Source organism: Arachis ipaensis, chromosome B10 (genome assembly GCF_059453495.1).
Source record: "Arachis ipaensis isolate K30076 ecotype BB chromosome B10, ASM5945349v1, whole genome shotgun sequence".
NCBI classification, from domain to species: domain Eukaryota; kingdom Viridiplantae; phylum Streptophyta; class Magnoliopsida; order Fabales; family Fabaceae; genus Arachis; species Arachis ipaensis.
In genome coordinates, this window is record NC_142435.1 from 100,849,620 (window position 1) to 100,871,936 (window position 22,317).

The 22,317-nt window shown below is 38.2% G+C and overlaps 2 protein-coding genes across 2 annotated transcripts; both read right to left on the reverse strand.

Moving 5' to 3' along the window:
• Positions 1–1,177: 1,177 nt before the first annotated feature.
• On the reverse strand, positions 1,178–1,998 carry LOC148581077 (uncharacterized). Its single transcript, XM_088492303.1, has 2 exons — positions 1,564–1,998; positions 1,178–1,267 (listed from the first exon to the last, which is right to left on the reverse strand). The coding sequence occupies exons 1-2, from the start codon at positions 1,996–1,998 to the stop codon at positions 1,178–1,180; spliced, it is 525 nt and encodes a 174-aa protein (XP_088348429.1).
• Positions 1,999–14,948: 12,950 nt separating this feature from the next.
• LOC107620524 (uncharacterized) lies at positions 14,949–16,262 on the reverse strand. The gene is made up of 2 exons (XM_016322669.1): positions 15,354–16,262; positions 14,949–15,116 (listed from the first exon to the last, which is right to left on the reverse strand). The coding sequence occupies exons 1-2, from the start codon at positions 16,260–16,262 to the stop codon at positions 14,949–14,951; spliced, it is 1,077 nt and encodes a 358-aa protein (XP_016178155.1).
• Between the last annotated feature and the right edge of the window lie 6,055 nt (positions 16,263–22,317).

Below are 22,317 nucleotides of genomic sequence, written 5' to 3' on the forward strand. Positions count from 1 at the left end.
ATGAAGGTACTTTTTTGCTACTAAGGGGTTAAAAATTATTGCCCCATAGTCTCCACTTTGATGGCTCGTTAAAACCCCTTTAAGAAAAACCCTTCTTTTTGGAAAAAAACCATGAAGTCGGGAAAAAGAGTACACCAGGGAGTGGAGTTTGCTTTTAACTATAGTACCTTTTCATATTACAAACATGCCACGACCTAGGTAGCTCGGTACTGCTCAAGTCGGTTACCTTGTAGTATCCCTTTCCTAAGACTTCGCTTATCTTATATGGCCCTTTTCAATTAGCAGCGATTTTCCATTCCCAGACTTGTTGACGCCAATGTCATTTCTAATTAGGACTAAGTCGTCTGTGGTGAAGATTCTTCGAATGACTTTCTTGTTGTATCTGTTTGTCATCCTTTGCTTCAACGCTGCTTCTTTTATTTGGGCTTGTTCTCAGACCTCAGGGAGTAGCTCGAGCTCTTCTTTGTGCCCCTGTATGTTTCCAACCTCATCGTAGAAGCTCACCCTTGGACTTTGCCCATTGATTTCTACTGGTATCATGGCTTCTATGTCATAAGCAAGTCGGAAGGGTGTTTCTCCTGTGGCAGACTGAGGTGTAGTCCGGTAAGCCCATAGTACTTGAGGGAGTTCTTCAGCCCATGCTCTCTTTACATCTTGCAACCTTTTCTTCAACCCAGCCAGTATGACTTTGTTAGTTTCCTCAACTTGCCTGTTTGCTTGCGGGTGCTCTACCGAGGTGAACTGATGCTTGATCTTCATACTGGCTACCAGGTTTCTGAAGGTGGAGTCAGTGAACTGAGTTCCATTATCAGTGGTAATGGAGTGGGGGACTCTATACCTTGTGATAATGTTCTTGTAGAGGAACTTCTGACTTCTTTGGACGGTGATGGTGGCCAATGGTTCTGCTTCGATCCACTTCGTGAAGTAGTCTACTCCCACTATTAGGTACTTTACTTGTCCAGGCGCTTGGGGAAAGGGTCCCAATAGGTCCAATCCCCATTTTACAAAAGGCCATGGAGAAGTTATGCTAATGAGTTCCTCGGGGGGAGCGATGTGGAAGTTTGCATGCATTTGGCATGGCTGACACTTCTTCACGAACTCGATCGCATCTTTCTGCAAGGTCGGCTAGTAGAACCCGGCTCGGATGACTTTCCTAGCCAACGACCTTGCTCCAAGATTATTCTCGCAGATACCATTGTGGACCTCCTCCAGTACTTTCGTCGTCCTTGGGGTCGGGACGCACTTCAACAGTGGTGTGGATATTCTTCTTTTATAGAGGATATTTTTTATCAGGGTGTAGTTCTGTGCTTCCCTCCGGATTTTCTTGGCCTCTTTTTCATCTTTGGGTAGGATGTCGAATTTCATGTATTCAATTAGTGGGTTCATCCATCCAAGGTCCAATCCGGATACTTCAGGGACGTATTGTCTGCCCTCTATTTTTGTAACTGAGGGTTCTTGGAGAGTTTCTTGGATCAGGCTTCTATTATTCCCTCCTGGCTTGGTACTTGCTAGTTTGGAGAGGGCGTATGCTCTGCTGTTGAGATCCCGAGTTATGTGTTTGACCTCGGTCTCTGCAAAACGCCTAAGATACATATTGGGGTCTTTAGCCTGATACTCTCCATTTATTTGGGAGGTCACCACCTGAGAGTCGCTGAACATGACTACTTTGGTCGCTCCGACTTCCTCGACCAGCTTTAACCCTGCAATCAAGGCTTTATACTCTGCCTGATTGTTAGAAGCTGAAAATTCAAATTTGAGGGAGACTTCTACTTGAGTTCCCTCTTGGTTGAATAATACTATGCTTGCACCGCTTCCGACTTTGTTGGAGGATCCATCCACGTATAGCTCCCATGCAGTGGAGGTTTCCCCTTGATCTCCTGCATATTCTGCCACGAAGTCGGTGAGGCATTGGGCTTTAATTTCTGTCTGAGTTTCGTACTTAAGGTCGAACTCGAATAGCTCTATGGCCCATTGAACCATTCTACCCGCAATATCCATTTTCTAAGGGATTTGCTTCACGGGCTGGTTCGTTCGAACTCTTATTGTGTGTGCTTGAAAATAAGGCCGTAGCCTTCGAGAGGCTACGATTAAGGCATACGCAAACTTCTCAAGTTTTGATACCTCAATTCAGGGCCTTGTAAAACTTTGCTGGTGAAGTATACAGGATGCTGCCCGTTCTCGTCTTCCTGTATTAGAGCTGATGCTACAGCTTTGTCGGCTACGGACAAATATAGGTCGAGTTCTTCCCCAACTTTAGGTCGGGTTAGAATGAGAGGTTGGCTTAAAAATCTTTTGAACTCCTGGAATGCTTCTTCGCACTCAAGGGTCCATTCGAACTGGCATCCTTTTCTTAGTAGAGAGAAGAGTGGTAGGGATCTTAACGCTAATCCTGCCAAGAACCTGGAGAGAGCCGCAAGTTGGCCATTCAACTGCTGGACATCCCTTAAACAAGTCGGGCTTTTTATTTCTAGGACTGCTTTGCACTTGTCGGGGTTGGCTTCAATCCCCCTTTGTGTAAGCATAAATCCCAAAAATTTTCCTACCTCCACCGCGAAGGTGCATTTTGCGGGATTCAACCTCATCCCATGCATCCTAATGGTATTGAAGACTTGCGAGAGGTCAGTCAAGAGGTCGGCCTCATCCTTGGTTTTTACTAGTATGTCGTCCACATAGACTTCTATTAGACTCCCAAGGTGAGGTGCAAACACCTTATTCATTAGCCTTTGATATGTGGCTCCTGCATTTTTTAACCCAAAAGGCATGACCACATAGCAATAGTTTGCTCTTGGCGTGATGGAAGATGTCTTTTCTTAATCCGGTTTATACATCAGAATTTGATTATATTCCGAGTATGCATCCATGAACGACAAGTATTGATACCCCGAGTTGGAGTCTACTAACGTATCAATGTTTGGAAGTAGATATGGGTCTTTGGAACATGCCTTGTTCAGGTCGGTGTCATCGACGCACATCATCCACTTGCCGTTTTACTTTTTGGCCAGCACCACATTTGCCAGCCACGCCGGATATTTAACCTCTTTGATAAAGCCAGCTTTTAGGAGGGCTTGTACTTACTCTTCCACGACTTAGGCCTGTTCAGGACTGAGCTTCCGTCTTCTTTGTTGAACAGGTCGCGATCCGGGGTACACTGACAGTTTATGCAACACGAGTTCGGGATCTATCCCTAGCATGTCGGAGGCTTTCTAGGCGAAGAGGTCGGAATTCTCTTGTAGGAGCCTTATAACCTTCTACTTCAAATCTTCTTTCAGGTTGGCTCCTATGTTGGTATTTTTTCCTTCCTCTTCTCTGACCTGTATCTCTTCAGCTTTTTCCCCAGGTTGTGGTCGCAACTCTTCTTTAGCTCTGACTCCTCCGAGCTCAATTGTGTGCACCTCCTTGCCCTTTCCTCTCAGGTTCAGGCTTTCATTGTAATACTTTCTTGCCAACTTCTGGTCTCCCCTAATGGTTGCTATTCCCTCTGATGTTGGAAATTTCATGCAAAGGTGGGGGGTGGACACCACTGCTCTGAGCTGATTTAAGGTTGTTCTGCCTATTAAAGCATTGTAGGCTGAACCCACATCAATGACTATGAAGTCGATGCTCAGAGTTTTGGATTTTTTCCCTTTTCCAAAAGTTGTGTGTAGGGGAATGAATCCTAGTGGCTTTATTGGTGTATCCCCCATGTAACAACCCTGATTTTCGAGTACGTGAGATCTTTTTGAAAATACGGATTTCTCCGGAAGATCAGTAAGGCGAGAACCTCTGCTATAACATCAAGTATATCAATCCTTATTGTCATTATGTCATCTTTAAGTTAGAACCTTTTATGAGGCAAGCTCAATAACGCAGTCACGAAGAACCTAGTTTTTGAACCGTATCGGTTAGGAGTTTTGATTCGGTTTTTTGTAAATAGTCTCAGTTTGACAAACCGGACCTGATTTATGAGATAAGAGAGATAATAGGATGATATTATCATTATATTAGTATTATAAGCTTATTGAATGATATTATAAGGTTACCTGATCAGTTTTAGTTTAAAACAGAAAACCGGTTTAACCGGGTTCACAATTTACTGGTGCAGCTTAGCACCTGCACTCTCTGATGACTTTAGCAATGCTAAGGCCTCATTATTCATGTTTTATTATCATAATAAATATGTTATAGTGTCATTTATGCTAGTAGCTCAGAAAATAATTTTTAGAGATGTTTTTGCAAGTGTTCTGATACATCTAGTTTTAGTAGTTATACACCTGAGATATTTTAATATTATTTTAATCCACCTCCAAGCCAACCAATCACAACTCACCCTACACCCCCAAAACCCTCAAGGCTGGCTCATTTTCACTTTGTGGCCGAAAATAGGTAGAGAGAAAAAGAGAGAAAAGTTCTTAGTTCCAAATCTTCAAAGCTTGATTTTTGCTGAACTAAAACCCAAATGAAAATTCCAATCCGACCAAAATGATCCTCTCTTCTTTCTCTACATGATCATATGACTTATCAAGGCTGGAATCAAGGTGAGTTGGCTACACCATCTCTCTTTTGATTCGGTTTCAAGGAAACATGGTTAAATATGTGTTTTCTTGACGTGATTTAGGAGGAAAAAGTGCTTAAGGACCACCTGAAAGTTTAATTGAATTAGGAGCAGCAAAACCAGGTAGGGTGTCACGAAATTAATCTTGATTATTTGTGTTTGAGTTGTGTGAATGTTGTATAAATTGGCTGTGCTAAAAATTGGTTTGGTTGCATATATGATTGATTCTTGGTGAAAATTTGGTGAAATTTTGATGAAATTTGATGAAATTCAAGCTTTAAAGTTCATGTTCTTGGGCAGCTGGAAAAACGAAACCCTAAACTTAAATTGAGGTTCAATTTGTGTTGAAATCATGTAGAAAAGATGGGGTTTTAGTGGCTGCTAATTTATTATGAATTATAGTAAAAATCGGTTGCTGAAAAGACTGAAAAACGGGTAAAAACAGAGAAGGAATCTGAAGAATTTATGAAGAACATGAAGAACACTTTGAGTGTGATGAAGAACAATGAAGAACACCTTTTTGATTCATAAAAGGGCAAGGAAGTAATTAATATGGTGTTTGGGGGGTTATTTTGTAATTTCTGAAAGTCAGGGTGGTTAAAGTAGAAATATTAAAAGTTACGGGTGGTAAAAAGTGAATTTTAAAGGTTAAAAGTAAAAGTAAGTTAATTTTCGAAAATTTAATGATAAAATAATAAAAAATAATAAAATATTAAATAATAATATTTAATTAAAAATAATATTTTAATAAAAATAATAAAATAATACAAAAAAGGCAGTTTTCTGTAAAAGCTTTAGAAAGACAACTTTAAACACAGAATCTCATAATTACTTTCATAAAACACTTAGGGAGCGGTAAGAACATATTAGTGAGGTAAAGATAAAGGAAAGATAAAAAGTTGAAGAAAATATAAGAACCAAAGAAAACTCTGTAAAGTTTTAATGACAGAAAAACAGACAGAGACTAATGAACGAACTAGGGCAACATAGTTAGCTCTGGAATTGCGAATAGGGTTAGGTATTATATGAAAAGTTAAACTGTTTCAGTATAGACTTAATGAATCTATACTTGGGACAGACTAACTATTCATACCGAAATTTATATAAGCTTTAAATACATACGTTAAACAGAGAAATCAGAGCAGAGTAAAGAAACACAGAGAACAGAGTAACCAGAGAAGAATAAAGGGATACAGAGAAAAGAGTAATCAGAGCAAAGTAAAAAGACAAAGAGAAAAGAGTATTGTGATAAAGAGAAATGGTTTGAGTTAAGATGTTGTAAAAGTAAAAGCTGTAGAGTTTGTATAGCATGATTGAACAGAGAAAGAAAGAAGTACTACATAAGAATGTGAAAGTGATGATGAATGATGAGAATGTTAATGAATGATGATAATGAGAATGATTATGTAAGAATCTGCTGCAGAGAGGCAGTCAGATAGATGGTGGTACGACCACTGAGAACGCTTTCCTGGGATACCTTGCTATAATGCTTTGCTGTAAGACAGAGGTTGCTTACAGAGGTATCGAGATAAGTGTGCTCCTGTAAGATAGAGGTTGCTTACAGTGAGTATGTTGTTGCTCCTGTAAGACAGAGGTTGCTTATAGTGAGTCTGTTGAGCGTATATCGGCTAATAAGTGCCGCCCTGCAAGACAAAGGTTGCTTGCAGTGGATACCCTGCAAGACAAAGGTTGCTTGCAGTGGATATTGCCAACAGGAAAGCCTTATCCAGACAGAGGTTGCTGGGTAACGTTGGGAGCAGGTATGTAACCGACAAATGAGCTCATTACCTGCACTAGGGCTAGACATGCATCATATTTGGCTGTGCATTTTCCTCCGTTATGATTGTTGTATGAATGTATGCTTTCCTTATTTGTATTCTATTCTCTGTGTCTGTGTTGTATTTTCTTGTATTTTTCTATTTGTGTTTTGTTTTCTATTTTCTCTATTTCCTCTATTTATATGTATCTTCTATCTACTGCTTCTCAGTATTCTGCTATTTATCTGCTAAACAACACGGAATTAATGAACTTAACTAATAACCCCGACCCTACTAAGAACTCCCCAGTTCTTACCCCTTCTCTCTCCATTCCCCCTTCAGATGGAAGCTTGGGTACCCTTCCGTAGTTCGCTGATGACCGTTCATAAAGAGGATTCCGCTCTAGGTAGTCTTCTGAGTCTAGGTTGAATCCCGTTCTCTGTTCATATGTATATACGGTGAGACCGGCCAACGTCTGCACCCCGTTTGTATGCGAACTTTAACCTAAATCCTATGTACAAGACTCTTGTTATGTGGCTACTTGATGAGGTACTGGAGTGATGTCATATGGCAATATCTGGTCGTGCAGAGGAGTAGAAGATGATGTTCCACCTTTTGATGACGTTCCACCTGACTTGAGTTTTGAAGACTTAAAACATACTTTCCCTCGCTTTAGTAGTTTAGAGGGACTAGGTGAGTATAGAGTCTAGGCTAGCCTGAGTGCCAGCTTAGGGACTTCTTGAACAGGTCAGGGCCTGGGATGTTGTATATATATATATATATATATATATATATATATTATTTAGCTATATCTAGGGGTGTTCTAACTAAAAGGCTATACTCTAATAAAGCTGGATCACGGAATGTTTCAACTGCTTGAGATGTATTTATGTGTGGTTGTTTATAACCGTTTTATCTATTATTATTTGTGAATTGCTTATGAATGATTCTATTTATTAATCCAAACGTTTAAAAAAAAAAACCCGCAAATTAACTACGCTTTTAACAATGACTCAGGCTCATATAATAAATAATAGATAATAATTAGGAAGACAAGTTGGTAGCGCTCAGTTTCTAGTATGATCATGACGTACCAGAAATTGGGTCGTTACACCCCAGCCCATATAGGGTATCGGGGTAAGCTCTTAACTCCTTTTCATCTAGTCCTAGCTTATCCAACGCTGGCTTGAACAGGATATAGACTGAGCTCTCCTGATCCACTAGGGTTCTGTGTAGATGGGAATTGGCAAGGATCATGGTTATCACAACTGGATCATCTTGTCCTGGAATGATGCCTTGCCCATCTTCTTTAGTGAAAGAGATGGTTGGGAGGTCGGGAGCTTCGCCTCCGACCTGGTAGACTTCCTTCAGGTGTCTTTTGTGAGATGAATTTGTGAGACCACCTCCAGCAAACCCTCCTGAGATCATGTGTATATGTCTTTCCGGGGTCTGTGGTGGCGGGTCTCTTCGGTCCTCGTCATCTCGCTTTCTCTTACCATGATGGTGACCTTTCCATGAGATATCTATCAAGCCGACCTTCTCTGGATAGCTTTTCTATCACATTCTTTAGGTCGTAACAATCATTTGTTGAGTGAATATATAGTTTATGGTACTTACAGTAGTCGCTACGACTTCCCCCCTTTTTGTTTTTGATGGGCCTAGGGGGAGGTAGTCTTTCAATATGACAAATTTTTCTGTAGACATCAACTAGGGAAACTCGTAGAGGAGTGTAGGAGTGATATCTCCTGGGCCTTTCAGGGCCAACTTCCTCCTTTTTCTTGGGCTCCCTCTCTTTCTCTTTTGATGAGTGAGAGTGCCCAGGTCGCTAGTTCGGCTCTCACAGTCTGGCATTTTCCTCCATGTTGATGTACTTCTCAGCTCTCTCCTGTACATTACTTAGAGAGATCGGATGCCTTTTCGAGATGGACTGGGAGAAGGGGCATTCTCGGAGTCCATTTACTAGGCCCATAATCACTACCTCCGTGGGCAGGTCTTGAATTTTCAAACACGCTTTGTTAAACCTTTCCATGTAGTCCCTCAAAGGTTCTTCGACCTCCTGTTTTACTCCTAGGAGACTCGGTGCGTGCTTCACTTTGTCCTTCTGGATGGAGAATCGCATAAGGAACTTCCGTGAGAGGTCGTCGAAGCTAGTGACCGACCTTGGGGGGAGGCTATCGAACCATTTCATCGCTGCTTTCGTTAGGGTTGTCGGGAGAGCCTTGCAGCAAGTAGCATCAGAAGCGTCGGCTAGATACATCCGACTTTTAAAATTGCTTAAGTGATGCTTTGGGTCAGTAGTTCCGTCATAGAGGTCCATATCAGGGATTTTGAAATTCCTTGAAACTTTTGCCCTTATTATGTCCTCACTGAACGGATCTTCTCCTCCTAACGGAGAGTCTTCTCGGTTATTGCGAGATTTTCGACCTCAGAGAGCGGACTCTAGTCTTAGGAGCTTTTCTTCAAGCTCCTTTCATCGCTCGATCTCATTCCTCAAATTTCTCTCTGCCTCTCGCTATCGCTCAAGCTCTTGCTCCAACTGCTCCAGGCGCCCTTGGTGGCCGTGGAACAATCCCATGAAGTCAGCTGCATGGGGTTGTCCCTTTTTTCCTTATTCGCGCCCTTCGGATGAGTTTCCCTTCGAGTCTTTCACCCCCGAGATGCCTTCTCTGTGCTGGTTAGTCCCCCTTGGTGGGTGACTATAGCTCTATCGTCGTTACCAATGTCTTGATTCTTTTTCTCAAAATCAGACGCTGTGTTTCCATCCTCGTTCAAGTCGTCCACCATCACTGGTTGATCTCTCGGGTCCCCAGCAACGGCGCCAATGTTACGATGGGTAACCGGAGATTAATGGGCTGGACTTGTAAGGTTAGCCCAAACGTCAGGAGGAGGTGGTCTCCAACTTGGTTTGCGTCTGGGAGCCACCGCCGTCCGACTTGTGTGTATGAAGGAATGGCGGGGGTGGTACCTGCAAAGACACTCCGATGCCTAAGTCGGCAAAGAATTTAGCAGGTTTTTAGAGTATTGGAATTTAGAGATACCTGAGGGGTGTCAGTGTATTTATAGTGGTGAACCAATAACCGCCATTGGAGTAGTTCCATCTTTTAAGGTGGATAACCGTCCCTTTATCTTAGAGAAGTTGAGATATGGTTCCTGGAAGTGGGTTGAAAGATTTTAAGGGCAGTTACTTATTTGAATAAGTGTTATCTGCCAGCTATCCTTCGATCCCGACTTCTTTGGAGTGGAGTCTGTATTCAGTCCAACCTCTTTATAAGGAGGTCAGTTGGTAGCAAAGGCCAATCTTTAAATTGGGCCTTTTTGATTTATTTAGACTTGGACCTTAGTGTTGGGTTAGGGTATGAACACCTACCATTTTTTCTAAAAAAATGTTGTAAACTTGTAATATTAAATTTAAATATGTTATTTAAAATATTTTGAATCCTAAGTTATTGAACTTTGTAAGAATATCACTTTTTTTTTTAAATATTTTATTTTGTTATTAAAATACAATATATAAACAATTGAATCTTAGAGTTGGTGTTATTTTCATCTTACGTTTTGGTATTCATCAAATTTTTTAGTTTAAGTTTAGGTTAAATTAAAAAATTTTAGTGTTAGTTTTTTAAAATAAAAGAAAAAACTTGTTTCTACTCAAATTTTATTTTATATCAAATACATTTTAAAAATTAAACATTTAGGTAGGGTCATAGATTGGCCTATTTTACTTAAGTGATAGATTTTGTTCAACGAGTCTAACCCGTTTGTTACTCTTAATGAGTGACATGATAATATTAAACTTAATAGACTTTTATGTCATTATTAAAATTCAGATTGAATTATTTTATCTAATTTAATTCTAAAAGTTAGTTCAAGAAATAAGAAATATCTCATATATACACTTATAAATTATTACCATGTTTTGAGGAAGGTGTTGAGTCATTAAAAAGAAAAGGTTTTTGGGTTACAAGGAGTAAAATGGTATTGATCAATTTGGATTATTGATGACAATACTAAAAATGATAATAAATTAATATTATGTGTGTTCTAATTTTAATTTTTTATTTTTATAATGTCTGACTTTGTTACTTTACTCTAGTGTGTTGAGTTTTTTTTGTTCAAAAAAATAATATTATAATCATTTAGAGTTAATCTATTTATATAAAGATGCATGATTATTTTTTTAAAGGATAGATAATCCATTTAAATTTCACACAAGTAAATTTTGTATAATAATCAACGAGACTTATATTTTGCCATATATTATATTTAATATTAATGTTTGTTGTGATCATAAAAAAAAATAAAAAATCAAAATTTTCTAAAGTAAAAAAATTAATAAAATAAAAAATTAATTATTTTTAAATTAAAATAATAAAATTCATATATAATAGAATTATAAATTTAATTAATAATAATTAATTTTTTAATTTATCATTTTATCAATCTTCTCATTAGTATCTAAATTTTTAAAAAGAAACATTTAGAGTAATTTCAGTGGAAGTGGGCTGATTTTTATCTGAATTTCATCCGTAGTTAATTAAAAATTCAATTTCAATTTTTTTGACAAACTCAGAAAAAAAAATGTATTATTTGTCTTTCTAGATTTCAAGAATTTGGGTTCCCGCCTAACCTTTTCAACCGGAAATAATTAAAAAAAAAAAAAAAAACTGATGTTTATTGTTTTTCTGGTGTTGATGTTACATCTATGTGGAATCAGCAAACGTGCCTTATCCATTTCCTTTTCCCATACATTGCTTGTAAGTTGTAACCTCACTTAGAAGGATGTATGTATAAACAAATGAATAGAACTTTAATAATTTCATCATCTAATCTATTAAGCGAGAATCCATTTAGTGGCAAACAACTTAGCTTAGTCATTTTTGTCCAAAAGTATCACTGCATGTTATAAAATAATGTGAAGATTTCTAAATGAAATTCCTATAGCTAAAAGAATTTGAGAGAATCCAAATAACTATTTAATTTGAAACTTATCTCAAAAAACCTAACCACATACATGTGTCCATAAAAAAATGTTTTGCTTTACTAATTAAAATGTTAAATGCTTTCATTTGATGGAAATATTTAAAACTCGAAATATAAGTTTTTTTTTTTTAAAGCAAAAGTTCAACATAAAACAGTGGAGCATCAGTACTAACTGACACAGAGCACATTAGCACAAAAGTTTATAAACAGTGCGACAACAACACAAAGAAAAGTCCTCATGTTATCTCTGGCATAGCCATCAACAACCAAAGGGATCTACACCTCTTCATTCGTTGTAGTTCATCATCGTCATGTTGATTATCTCTTCCACACCTTTGCTCTCATTCTGAAATATTCTTCTATTTCTTTCCAACCAGATGTTCCAAACAACGGCGCAGAAGCCTCTCAATCGTTGATCTCAATCCTCCTTTCTCCTCGGTTCCTCTGTCCAACATAAGAAATGTTCTCTCATGGAGTCAGGAAAAGACCACTGTCGGCAAAACATCGATATCCAAGCACTCCACACCTGCCAGGCGAATCCACATCCTAAAAACAAGTGATGTACATGCTCCACCTCCTTATTACAAAAAACACAGATATTATCTTCCTGGCTAATAATGCCAAACCTGCTAAGTCTACTTTTTGTACTCACTCTACCTATCAGCACAAACCAAGTAAACAGTTCCACTCTAGGTGGAACTAGACCTTTTCAGATAGTCTTGGTGAAGCTATAACTGGTGACCGCCTCTAGGATTGTTTCCTCCTGCCAAACCTGCACAAATGAGTTAGTTGAAAAAATACCTTTTCTATCAAATTTCCACACCACTCGATCCTCTCTATTATTTATTAGTGTCACAGGTCTCAACACCTCATGTAATTGACCCAAAAGTTCCAACTCCCATTGAAAAAGCTCTCTTCTCTATTGAAAATTCTAAATCCACTCTAATCCGTCCCAGAACCCACAATCCCCTATGACAGATCCACATGGGTTTGAAACAGAGAAAAGCTTGGGAAACCGATCCTTCAACGATCCACAGAGTAACCATACATCCTCCAAAAAACGAGTACGCCGCCCATCACCAACCTCCATGGACAACCCTGCAACTAGCTTCTCCCTTATATGTTGATTCGTTATTTGTAGCTGGCATATATCCTTTCAGGGACCTCCCCTAGTAGGTAGCACTTGAGTTGATAGTAGCTCATTAGGACTTAGATTGTTACAGGAGCACACCACTCTCTTCCACAATGGGCAGTCCTCCTTGAAAAAGCGCCACCACCACTTAAACAACATAGCTGTGTTACGAATCATAGCATCTCCAACTCCCAACCCACCAGTTTCTTAGGGGCCTGCACCACTTCCCATTTAACTAGTGCCATCCCATTACTTCCATCATCCTTCCTCCACAGGAATCCCCTCTGTAGGGATATCAATTTTTCAGCAACAGCTTTTGGCATCTTAAACAAGCTCAGATAGTATATTGGTAGACTATTTAGTACTGATTTGATTAGCACCAATTTCTCAGCTTTGTTTAGTACCTTTGCTTTCCACAGGCTGAGCTTCTCCTCCACTTTGTCTATTATGGGCTTCCAGGTCTTTACCAACCTCGGATTCATAGTTGTAAGAACCGGACCGGTAATCGAACCGGTCAGGTTACTGGTTCACTGGTTTATTGGTTCAACCGATAAACCGCTGGTTGAACCGATAAAACCGGTTTCACATAAAAAAAAATTTTCATAGATTCAAGCATATAATTCAGCAAGACAAGCATATTCATATTTCATAGATTCAAGCATATAATTCATATTTCATAAATTCACAGCACAAGCATATTCATCCTAGAAACCTAGACAAGCATTAGTCAACAAGCAATCTTAAATAGTTAAATTTCCTATTCAGCAAGACAAGCATATTCATATTTCATAGATTCAAGCATATAATTCATATTTCATATTTCCAGAACAAATCAACAAAACAACAAATTTTCAAGTTTTTAACAAGCATGTGAAACACAGAACAAATCAACAAAACAACATAATTCATATTTCATAGATTGAAGCTTTCAACAAGCATATTTATCCCAGAAATTTCAACAAGCATATTCATAACACTGTAACAGCAAGAAGTGCAGAACAGAGCAGACTACAGAGGAGAACTGGAGTTAACCTGTTTGACAGAGTAGAAGAACGAAGTAAGGGCGAGTTCGACGGCGCAGCAAAGGCGAGTTTGACGGCGCAGCAAGGGCGACGGCGACGGCGGGGCAACGACGACGGCGATGATGGACACCCGCGGGTCTGTTCTGTTCGGCTGTTCCTGCTTCCTTAGTTCCTTCAGAGATCAGGCCGGCGGTGAGACGAAGAGGATGACGGCAGGTGGCAGGCGGCTGGCGGCTGGCGGCTGGGTGACACCGTAAAAGAGTGAGGTGAGGCGGAGAGGGTTAGGCGCCGTTAGGGTTGGGGGGAAATCAGAAACGTGGAAAGCGGAAACTGGGGGTGGGGTCTGGGGCTGGGGTACCCGTAGGGCTTTTCTTTTTTTTTTTAAAAATAAACCAAAACGACGTCGTTTTGGAAAAGGAATTAAAAAAAAACATTTTCGAACCGGTCAGTTAACCAGAAACCGCCGGTTTTCTGGTTTTTATTAAAACCGGCCAGTTCAACCCGGCCCAAAACGATTCTCTTCCTTATCCGGTTACATCACTCAACCGGACCGGTTATAGGTCCGGTTCACCAATTTTCTGGTCGAACCGGTCGGTCCGGTCCGGTTCTTACAACTATGCTCGGATTTGCTCCTAAAGGGATTCCCAAGTATTTAACTGGAAGGGAGCCTCCTTTACAACCCAACAAGCGACACATGCGGTGGACCCACTGCTCTTCACAATTTACTGGAATCAGGCTCGACTTGTCAAAGTTAATGCTGAGCCCTAACATCAACTCAAAGCACCTCAAGAGTCGCTTGTAGTTTTTTATGGTCTCTTCTTCTGGTGGACTAAACAAAATTGTGTCATCCGCAAACTGAAGATGTGATAACTCTACACTATCTCTCCCGACTAACAACAAAGATTTACGACCGTTCCTGATTGCCTCTCCAATCATCCGATGTAGCACATCTACAACCAGTACAAACAAGAAAGGTGAAAGTGGGTCACCTTGTCTCAATCCTCTTTCCATCTTGAACGGCTTGGATGGCGAACCATTTATCAATACTGACATAGAAGCTGTCGTCAGACACTCCATAACCCACGATCTCCATCGAAGCCCAAAACTCATCTTTTGCAGTACTAAGTCCACAAAGCTCCACTTGACTCTATCATAAGCTTTTTGAAAATCTAGCTTGATTATCACTGCCTCCTTCTTCCTCCTCTTAAGCCAGCCTACAGCTTCACACGCAATAAGTGCCCCATCATGTATTTTCCTCCCTTTCACAAAGGCACTCTGGGTCTCCCCTACTAGCTCTGGCATTACTTGTCTCATCCTCCTAACCAATACCTTAGAAATTACCTTGTATACACACCCAACCATACTAATAGGCCGCAGGTCTTTAATCTCCTTTGCACCAACGAACTTCGGAGCCAGCGCCACCCAAGTGATATTGGACTCTGCCGGTAACCTGGATGTCTGAAAAAACCCAATCACATCTGTCGTGAATTCCGGCCCTATCTCATCCCAACACCTCTTTATGAAATTCATGTTGTACCCGTCACAGCCAGGTGCCTTAGAAGACTCACAGTCCCACAGTCCCACACAGCCTCCCTTATCTCATCAGCAGACGGCATCATTTCCAACTTTTTCGCATCATCCTGACCTATCCTCCTCACCAGATCATCCCTAAATCCCATCATAGGAGACTCTCCCTGTTGATATAAATCCTTATAGAAATCTCTAATAACAATTTTTATCCTAGCATGATTCCTGACCAGTCTGCCATTGATTAGCAATGTATCAATCCTGTTATTCCTCCTTCTTGCTGAAGCTATATTGTGGAAATATCTTGTATTTTTGTCAATCTCCTTGGCTTGTCACGATCTGGACATCTGCTTCCAATAAATTTCTTTTCTCACATACCACCTCTCACAACAAGTGACCAGTACTTTTCGTCTAGCCTCCATCGTACCGTCATACACTCCACTGCTCACCATATCATCTATCTTCTTAATTTCTTCCTCAAAGGTCGTAATCTTCTTGTCCATATCACTAAAATTGGCCTTATGCCATCTCCCCAACGGGACTGTCAACGCCTTCAATTTATCTGTGAACTGAATCTGCCCCAATCCTCTCCACTCCTCTTTCACCATTCTGAGGAACCCTTCATGTGTAAACCAGGAATCTAAGCTTCTGAATGGCCTTGGACCTCCCCTTTGTTTTTTGTCTTCTAATATAATAGGACAATGATCTGACAATCCCCTCGGTCCATCTTGTATCCGCGTCTCCGGAAACTGCTCTAACCACTCCAGGCTAACCAGAGCTCTATCAATACGACTACAAGATCGTCCCCAAAACCATGTGAACATACGATCATTGAGCAGCAAGTCCACTAACTCCATATCTTGTATCCAATCCTTGAATTCTTCCGCAAACCGAGATAACCCATCTGCTTCTTGTCGCTCCTCCACATTTACTATTTCATTAAAATCTCCCATATAACAACTCGGCACCTGGCATAACCCAGCTATATAGCTCAGCTCTTCCCACACCTTCAACTTCGCATCCCTGTCATGTGCACCATATACCAAGAAAAACGCACAGTTGAAACTACTCTTCACCAGGACCCCTTCAACACATAGCCATCTCTCCCCTTTATAGCAATTATTCGATTTAAACACTGATTCATCCCATATTAATAGAATTCCACCTGCTGCACCTTCAGATCCTACATATTCCCAACCCGCACTATCCTGCCCCCATATTCTTGCCACATCATATCTCGTCACTATCTCCCGTTTAGTCTCAATCAAGCCCAACAGATCTAATCTATGTTTATTCTTGAGGTTCTTTACCATGCTAAACTTCCATCACCCCTCAACCCCCTAGCATTCTAAGAACAAAAGATCATTTAAAAAGCTTCTAACACACCTGCTTTTTATGTTTGGGTCTGCAGCGTCTCAATTTCTCCTTCTGCTTTGCTGCTTTCCTTTTACGATCTATCTCTTCATTTTGTGCTTGGAGGATTGCCATAATGTCATCCTCCTCATTGTATATCATGGCACCTGACTCCTTTGCCAACTCCCACGTTCTTTTGTTCTCTAGCATCTGTTCCTCCAAATTTGAAGAGTGAGCATCACCGTCTTCTGCGCATGCCATTCCTAGCTCTTCCCCACACTCGTTCCCTTCACTACCGTCTTCCTCGCGCCCTACAGCCACCTCCTTACCACTTTGGGCAATTACCTGACCTCTATCAACGTCGGCTTCGAATTGTACATAAGCCGCCGCACACCCCTCTTGACTCACATGCCTCCCTTGAGTGCCGCTGCCAACTACCTTCACACCTTTCTCTTCATTATCCACAGCCAAGTCTATCCTTTCTCCTGCTTCCCCCAGATTCTGTTCCTCATCTTTATTCGCCCTAATAGCAATTCTTGCCGCCAAATCTGTTGTCTTGCAGCCATCGTTGGAGACGGGGTCTTCACATGCCAGCCCTCCCAGCCCGAGTTCTTCAGTGAGAGTGGGAGAAACTACACCACGGCGCTGGGTGTTGTCAAGGAGCGGAGACTGTCGACGTCCCTCGTGCCCAGCCCCAACGCCCCCGCCTGCGTCATCCTCGAGGGTTCACTTGCTGTTGGCACTGCAACCACACCAGTCGCCTGCGTTGTTACGTGATTCGGCCAGCACCCGACCCGGAACTCCCAACTCAGGCCCAGTTACAGATTCGCTTGCTTCAGCTGATGTTGGGCCTGTTTGGCCCTTCACCCCCTTAACCATCTTAATTTTGTTGCTGGCCCAAACTGTATTTGGTGGAGCTGCTTTCTGTTTGGCCTTAGTGGACCCATGTGCTAATCCATTTAAAACACACGTGACTGTCCTCTCAGACCCTGCCTCCTCCCCTGTAACGGTACCTCCCCCCAAATATGCCATTCCTTGATTATCGCCAGTAATTACTTGATCAGTTATGATTTTCAAGCAATTATGGTAATTATTGTCATCAGTCCATTCATTCAAAAAATTGTGTGGAATTTCTAATCTGCCATTGTCATCTTCCTCTCCTCGTGTTACCAGTAACATCAACTCCTCCTCATGATCGCCCTCATCTAATGAACCATATTGATGTCGCTGCACCAAATCCACTCCTGGCACCTTGCTCGTTCTGCCGTGATTTCTTTGTTCACTGTTTATTATCTTTTGATCACCAAGTCTTTCAGTATAGTGCAGGTCACACGGCTCATATCCAATTTCCTTTACGAAAACATCATATCCCCTGGTGCCAACGTTGATATGGACCCATTCTTCGATTATGTCCATTAGACACGTATCGATCTGTACACGACCTACTGTGAAAGAACTGCACGATTCTGTCTCTCTGGCACACCTAACTACTTCGCCCCATTGGCCTCCTATCCTTTTAAAAGTATCCACAGACCATGTATGTAATGGAAGTCCGAAGCACTCAAGCCATACTCTACGAGTTTCACTGTGTTCCGACTCCTCCTTCCTCCAAACACTGTGGAACAAGTGGAGTAGGCGATTCATGTTCAACGTGTAGGTTTCTTCAGCATGTACAGCACTATCGAAAGTCAATAGAGCTTTGTATGCTCCCATTTTCCTGACCTGGACAACATTAGGAATGTTCTTCGCAATCGTTTCCTTCAGAGAGTCAAATTTAATAGGCTTCGTCGTCCCCCCTACAAGGCTTCGCTGCAGCCAAACAAAATTTTCTTCTGCCACTGCTACCTCTAGCTTCTTCGTCCATCCATTATTGTGTGGGTCTTTATCGGCTTCCTTCATCCGTAACTCACGGCCAGATGATCCAGCATCATTCGGTACTACTTCGTTTTGTGGTTTCCGAGCCAAAGGATTTTGTGTGCCCGCACCTCTCTCTCCACTTCTCGTGGTAGTTACCCCTGATGATCTTCGATACTTTGCTTCCCCTACGAACACATTCTTACCTCTCAGCCGCAATCGATTCATCTCCGCTATAGCTTTCAACGCCCCTCCTTTCGTTGTGTATCAAATGAAAACAAACATGTAAATATTTTCGCTTTTTCGTTTTTGGGATAAATATATATCATTGATGCGTCCCGTCCAGTTGAACAAATGGAACAATTCTCGTTTTGATATGTCTTCAGGGAGATTACTCACAAAAACGGTGAAGGACTCATTCTCCAATCGCCAATACTCCTCTCGATTCCAAACCCTAGGATCCTTGTCATGTTCCCTAGATCTACCCCTCCCAATGTTTCCCACCCAGACTCTCGCTCTCTCTCTCTCGCTCTCTCTCTCTCGCTCTCGCTCTCTCATTCTCTGAATACAATTTAATATATATTCTCAGACTAAATTAATTTAACTAGATTTGAAACGCTCCACTTATTCGAAACTCTATACAAGATGTTATGTGTAAATATTATGAATCATTTTATGAAAAAAATCACAATAATAAAATTACATATTAAAATTTTGTACTCTATGTTGCAAGTATTTATTATAGAATACTCTAAAAGTGCCATGATACATGGCTTGAATTCTTAATGCAGAAAAATATTGATGAATAATAATGCACACGTTGAGACACTATAATAGGGAACTGTCAGAAGAAATTAAGGGGGTGTAGGCGTGTAGCTGCAGAAACAACAATCAACAATAATTTAAGGGATTTTGCTAAAGATACTTGTTAAGTTCCTCAATTAAAAATGTTTACATGAAAAATTACAAAATTTAAGTGTTTGTTATGTATTTATCAAAAAAAAATAAATAAAATCTAACAATAGTATTAATTACTTTGGCACACTTTTCTTCATAGCAGTTTGCATTTTTTATTTTAAATGAAACTATTATTATTATTATTATTATTATTATTATTATTATTATTATATGCAGGATTAATTTTTTTAGATTGTGTTTGAATATTATTTCTGAGATACAAATATAAAATTAGTAGAGATATAAATTTACGATTTGGTTGTGAAAATAGGGATAGAGATACAAAAAAGTTTCATGCCTCAAAAAGACATAAAATATTCATTTTTAATTTTTTTTTATCTTCTACACATAACAATACATTTTTCGTTACTGATCGTGCAAGTTTTTCAGACTCTGTTATTTTATATGAAAGCTCTAAATATTTGTGTTAGAGGTCTTTTATATCAGATGTATATATCTTATGTACTTTGTGATATGATAAACACAAAAGAAGATTAATTAACTTAAAGAAAAAGATAAATTATGTGAAGAGAATTATTTCCACGTGATGAATTTATTTGATTTATAGGTAGCTCTTTTTAATGACCATACTAAAGAAAGTTCGTTAAAGAATAGGCACAACTTCTTATAGAAATTGGGTTATCAATGTGGACGGTAGCAATAAACTTAAATATTGATGATATCAACATATAGACTATAGTCCTACAAATTTAAAGCACATACTCACTTAAGGATCATAATTTTGGGTAATTAAGCTTATGAAACAACTTTTTGATTTGTGGTTGAAGTGTAACTCGTACAAACTAAACGAACTTAAATGATGGAAGGTGTTGGCAAGTTGGTTGAAGCTATATATCAATATATGTCATACCTTGTACGACAATGAATTGGTATGATAGCATTGGCTTCTATGCTTTGACTTTAATAGCACATACACATGTGGTTTAGAGTATTTCTTTTGCTTAGTGGTTATTTGCACAAAATGGCTAATATTCCTTTTTAGTATTTTAGGATCTAAGGTTGGTTTTGTTTTGAGAATAAGATAAGATAAGATATAACAACAAGCTAAGATATAAAGGATAGAAATATAAAAATTAGTATTTTTATATTTTGTTTGATGATAAATTAAAATAAATTATGAAAGTTTAATTTATTCTCATTTGTTTATTAAAAAATTTAAAAAAAATATATAATAATAAAAAGTATAATTATAAAAAATTAATAAGAATAATAAAAAATTATAAAAAATAAATTATGTCTTTCATTAGTGTTTTAATGTCATTTTTGTCAGGATGAACACAAAATATATTAATTCAGTGTTTCTGTTCATATCTTATCTGCTAAACATAATTTTGTGTTTCTGTATCTCTGTTTCAGTGTCCTGTCTTTATAAACAAATGTAGCCTAAAGCATGGTTAGTTGGATTAATATTAAATTATTTGTCTATGAAGCACGGATATTTCGCTGAGTTGCCGTGTTCGCGTGTCGGACACATTTCGGACACGACACTCATCGACACTCGTCCGACACGCATGTCTGTTGTGTCCAACCGTGTCTTAATAAAACTAAGAAATTATTTGCCGAACACACTTGGACACACCTAAATACCATCACGTGTCAGTGTGTCCAACATTATTCTTAACATGTATTTTTTTTAAATAAATTTAGAAATAGTATATATTATTATTTATTAACAAAAAAATATTTTATATAATTAAAATAAAACATGATGTTTTAATATCAATAAAATATCAAAATATTATCACGATTTATCTAAAAAACACTTTATATTTTATATATATGTATGTCGCGTCTTTGTGTATTATAAAATTTTAAAATTAGTATGTCAACGTATCTTGTGTAATATCGTATCTCGTATTTTGTGTCTGTGTTCATGTCCATCTCCGTGTCCGTGCATCATAGTTATTTGCTTTGATTTCCTTTTCCTTTTTTGGTTTAGGGCAAGCAATACAAATTTGAAGTTGCGTGTGGCGTGTTAATTTTTCAATAAATGATATTTCCTTTTAATTTCGACAACAAAAAATTGTTATATTTTATTCATTTTTATTTGTTGATTTGTTGATGGAAGTTTTTAAAATTCAAAATATGTATGTGTCAATCTGAATTTAAAATTATATTAAATGTAAAATATTTGTTAATTCAAAATTCTTTATATATTGCAAGTAAAATTGAAACTAAGTTTGATTGAGTTGAATCAGACTAAATTTAAGTTTGACTCATAAAAATTAGTTCAATTTATTAAGAATCGACGAAAATAAAACTTTGGCTCACTAAAAATTTATAAAAAATTGACTCAAATAACATGATCATAATATATAATTCTATATGAATAAATTATGACTTATATATAAAAATCTATCAATTATATATATATATATATATATATATATATATATATATATCGTTTCTATCTATTAATTATATTTAGTGGAGTCTATAATACTTATAATAATGATGTTTACAGGGGCTAAAAAAATTAAAAAATATTATTAAAATTAAAGTTACATTATTTTATATTAATATTTTTTATTTTTATTTTTAAATTAAAAAATATTATTTTGATTTTAATAATACTTTTTAAATATTACTAAAATTATATAACTATCATAACCACTGTAACTATAGACACTATAACATACATCTTATAGTTTATGTCTTCTGGATATCAAAATTATATATAAAGTGTTAGAATATAATTAGGATCAATTAGGATCAATTAGAATTATTTAGTATATCTGAATATTTATTATAAAATATTACGTCTTTATTATTACGATTCTTTTAGTCCCTAAAAATACAATTCTATATCGTATCATTTTAGACAATTTGAATACACTCTTCAAATTAGTCTCTTGTTTCTAACATGTTAAAATGTTATTTTAAAATATTAACATATAGACATGTTACTCTTTTCTATCTTAAATAATAATTCAACTAAACTTGTTATCTATTCAGCTTAAAATAAAATAAATAAAAATATTATAATTTAGATATGACAAAAAAATGCATCTTCATTGTTAATAAACATGAATATTGTAATTATGTGTTTGTGCAGAATTATCTTATTATAATTAAAAGTAATATGTATAATTCAGCTAGTTTACGAATTAATGAATTAAACTTATTTAAGTTTAAATTTAGTTTATAAATTCAGCTTATCAAATTTTTAATGAAACGAGTTTG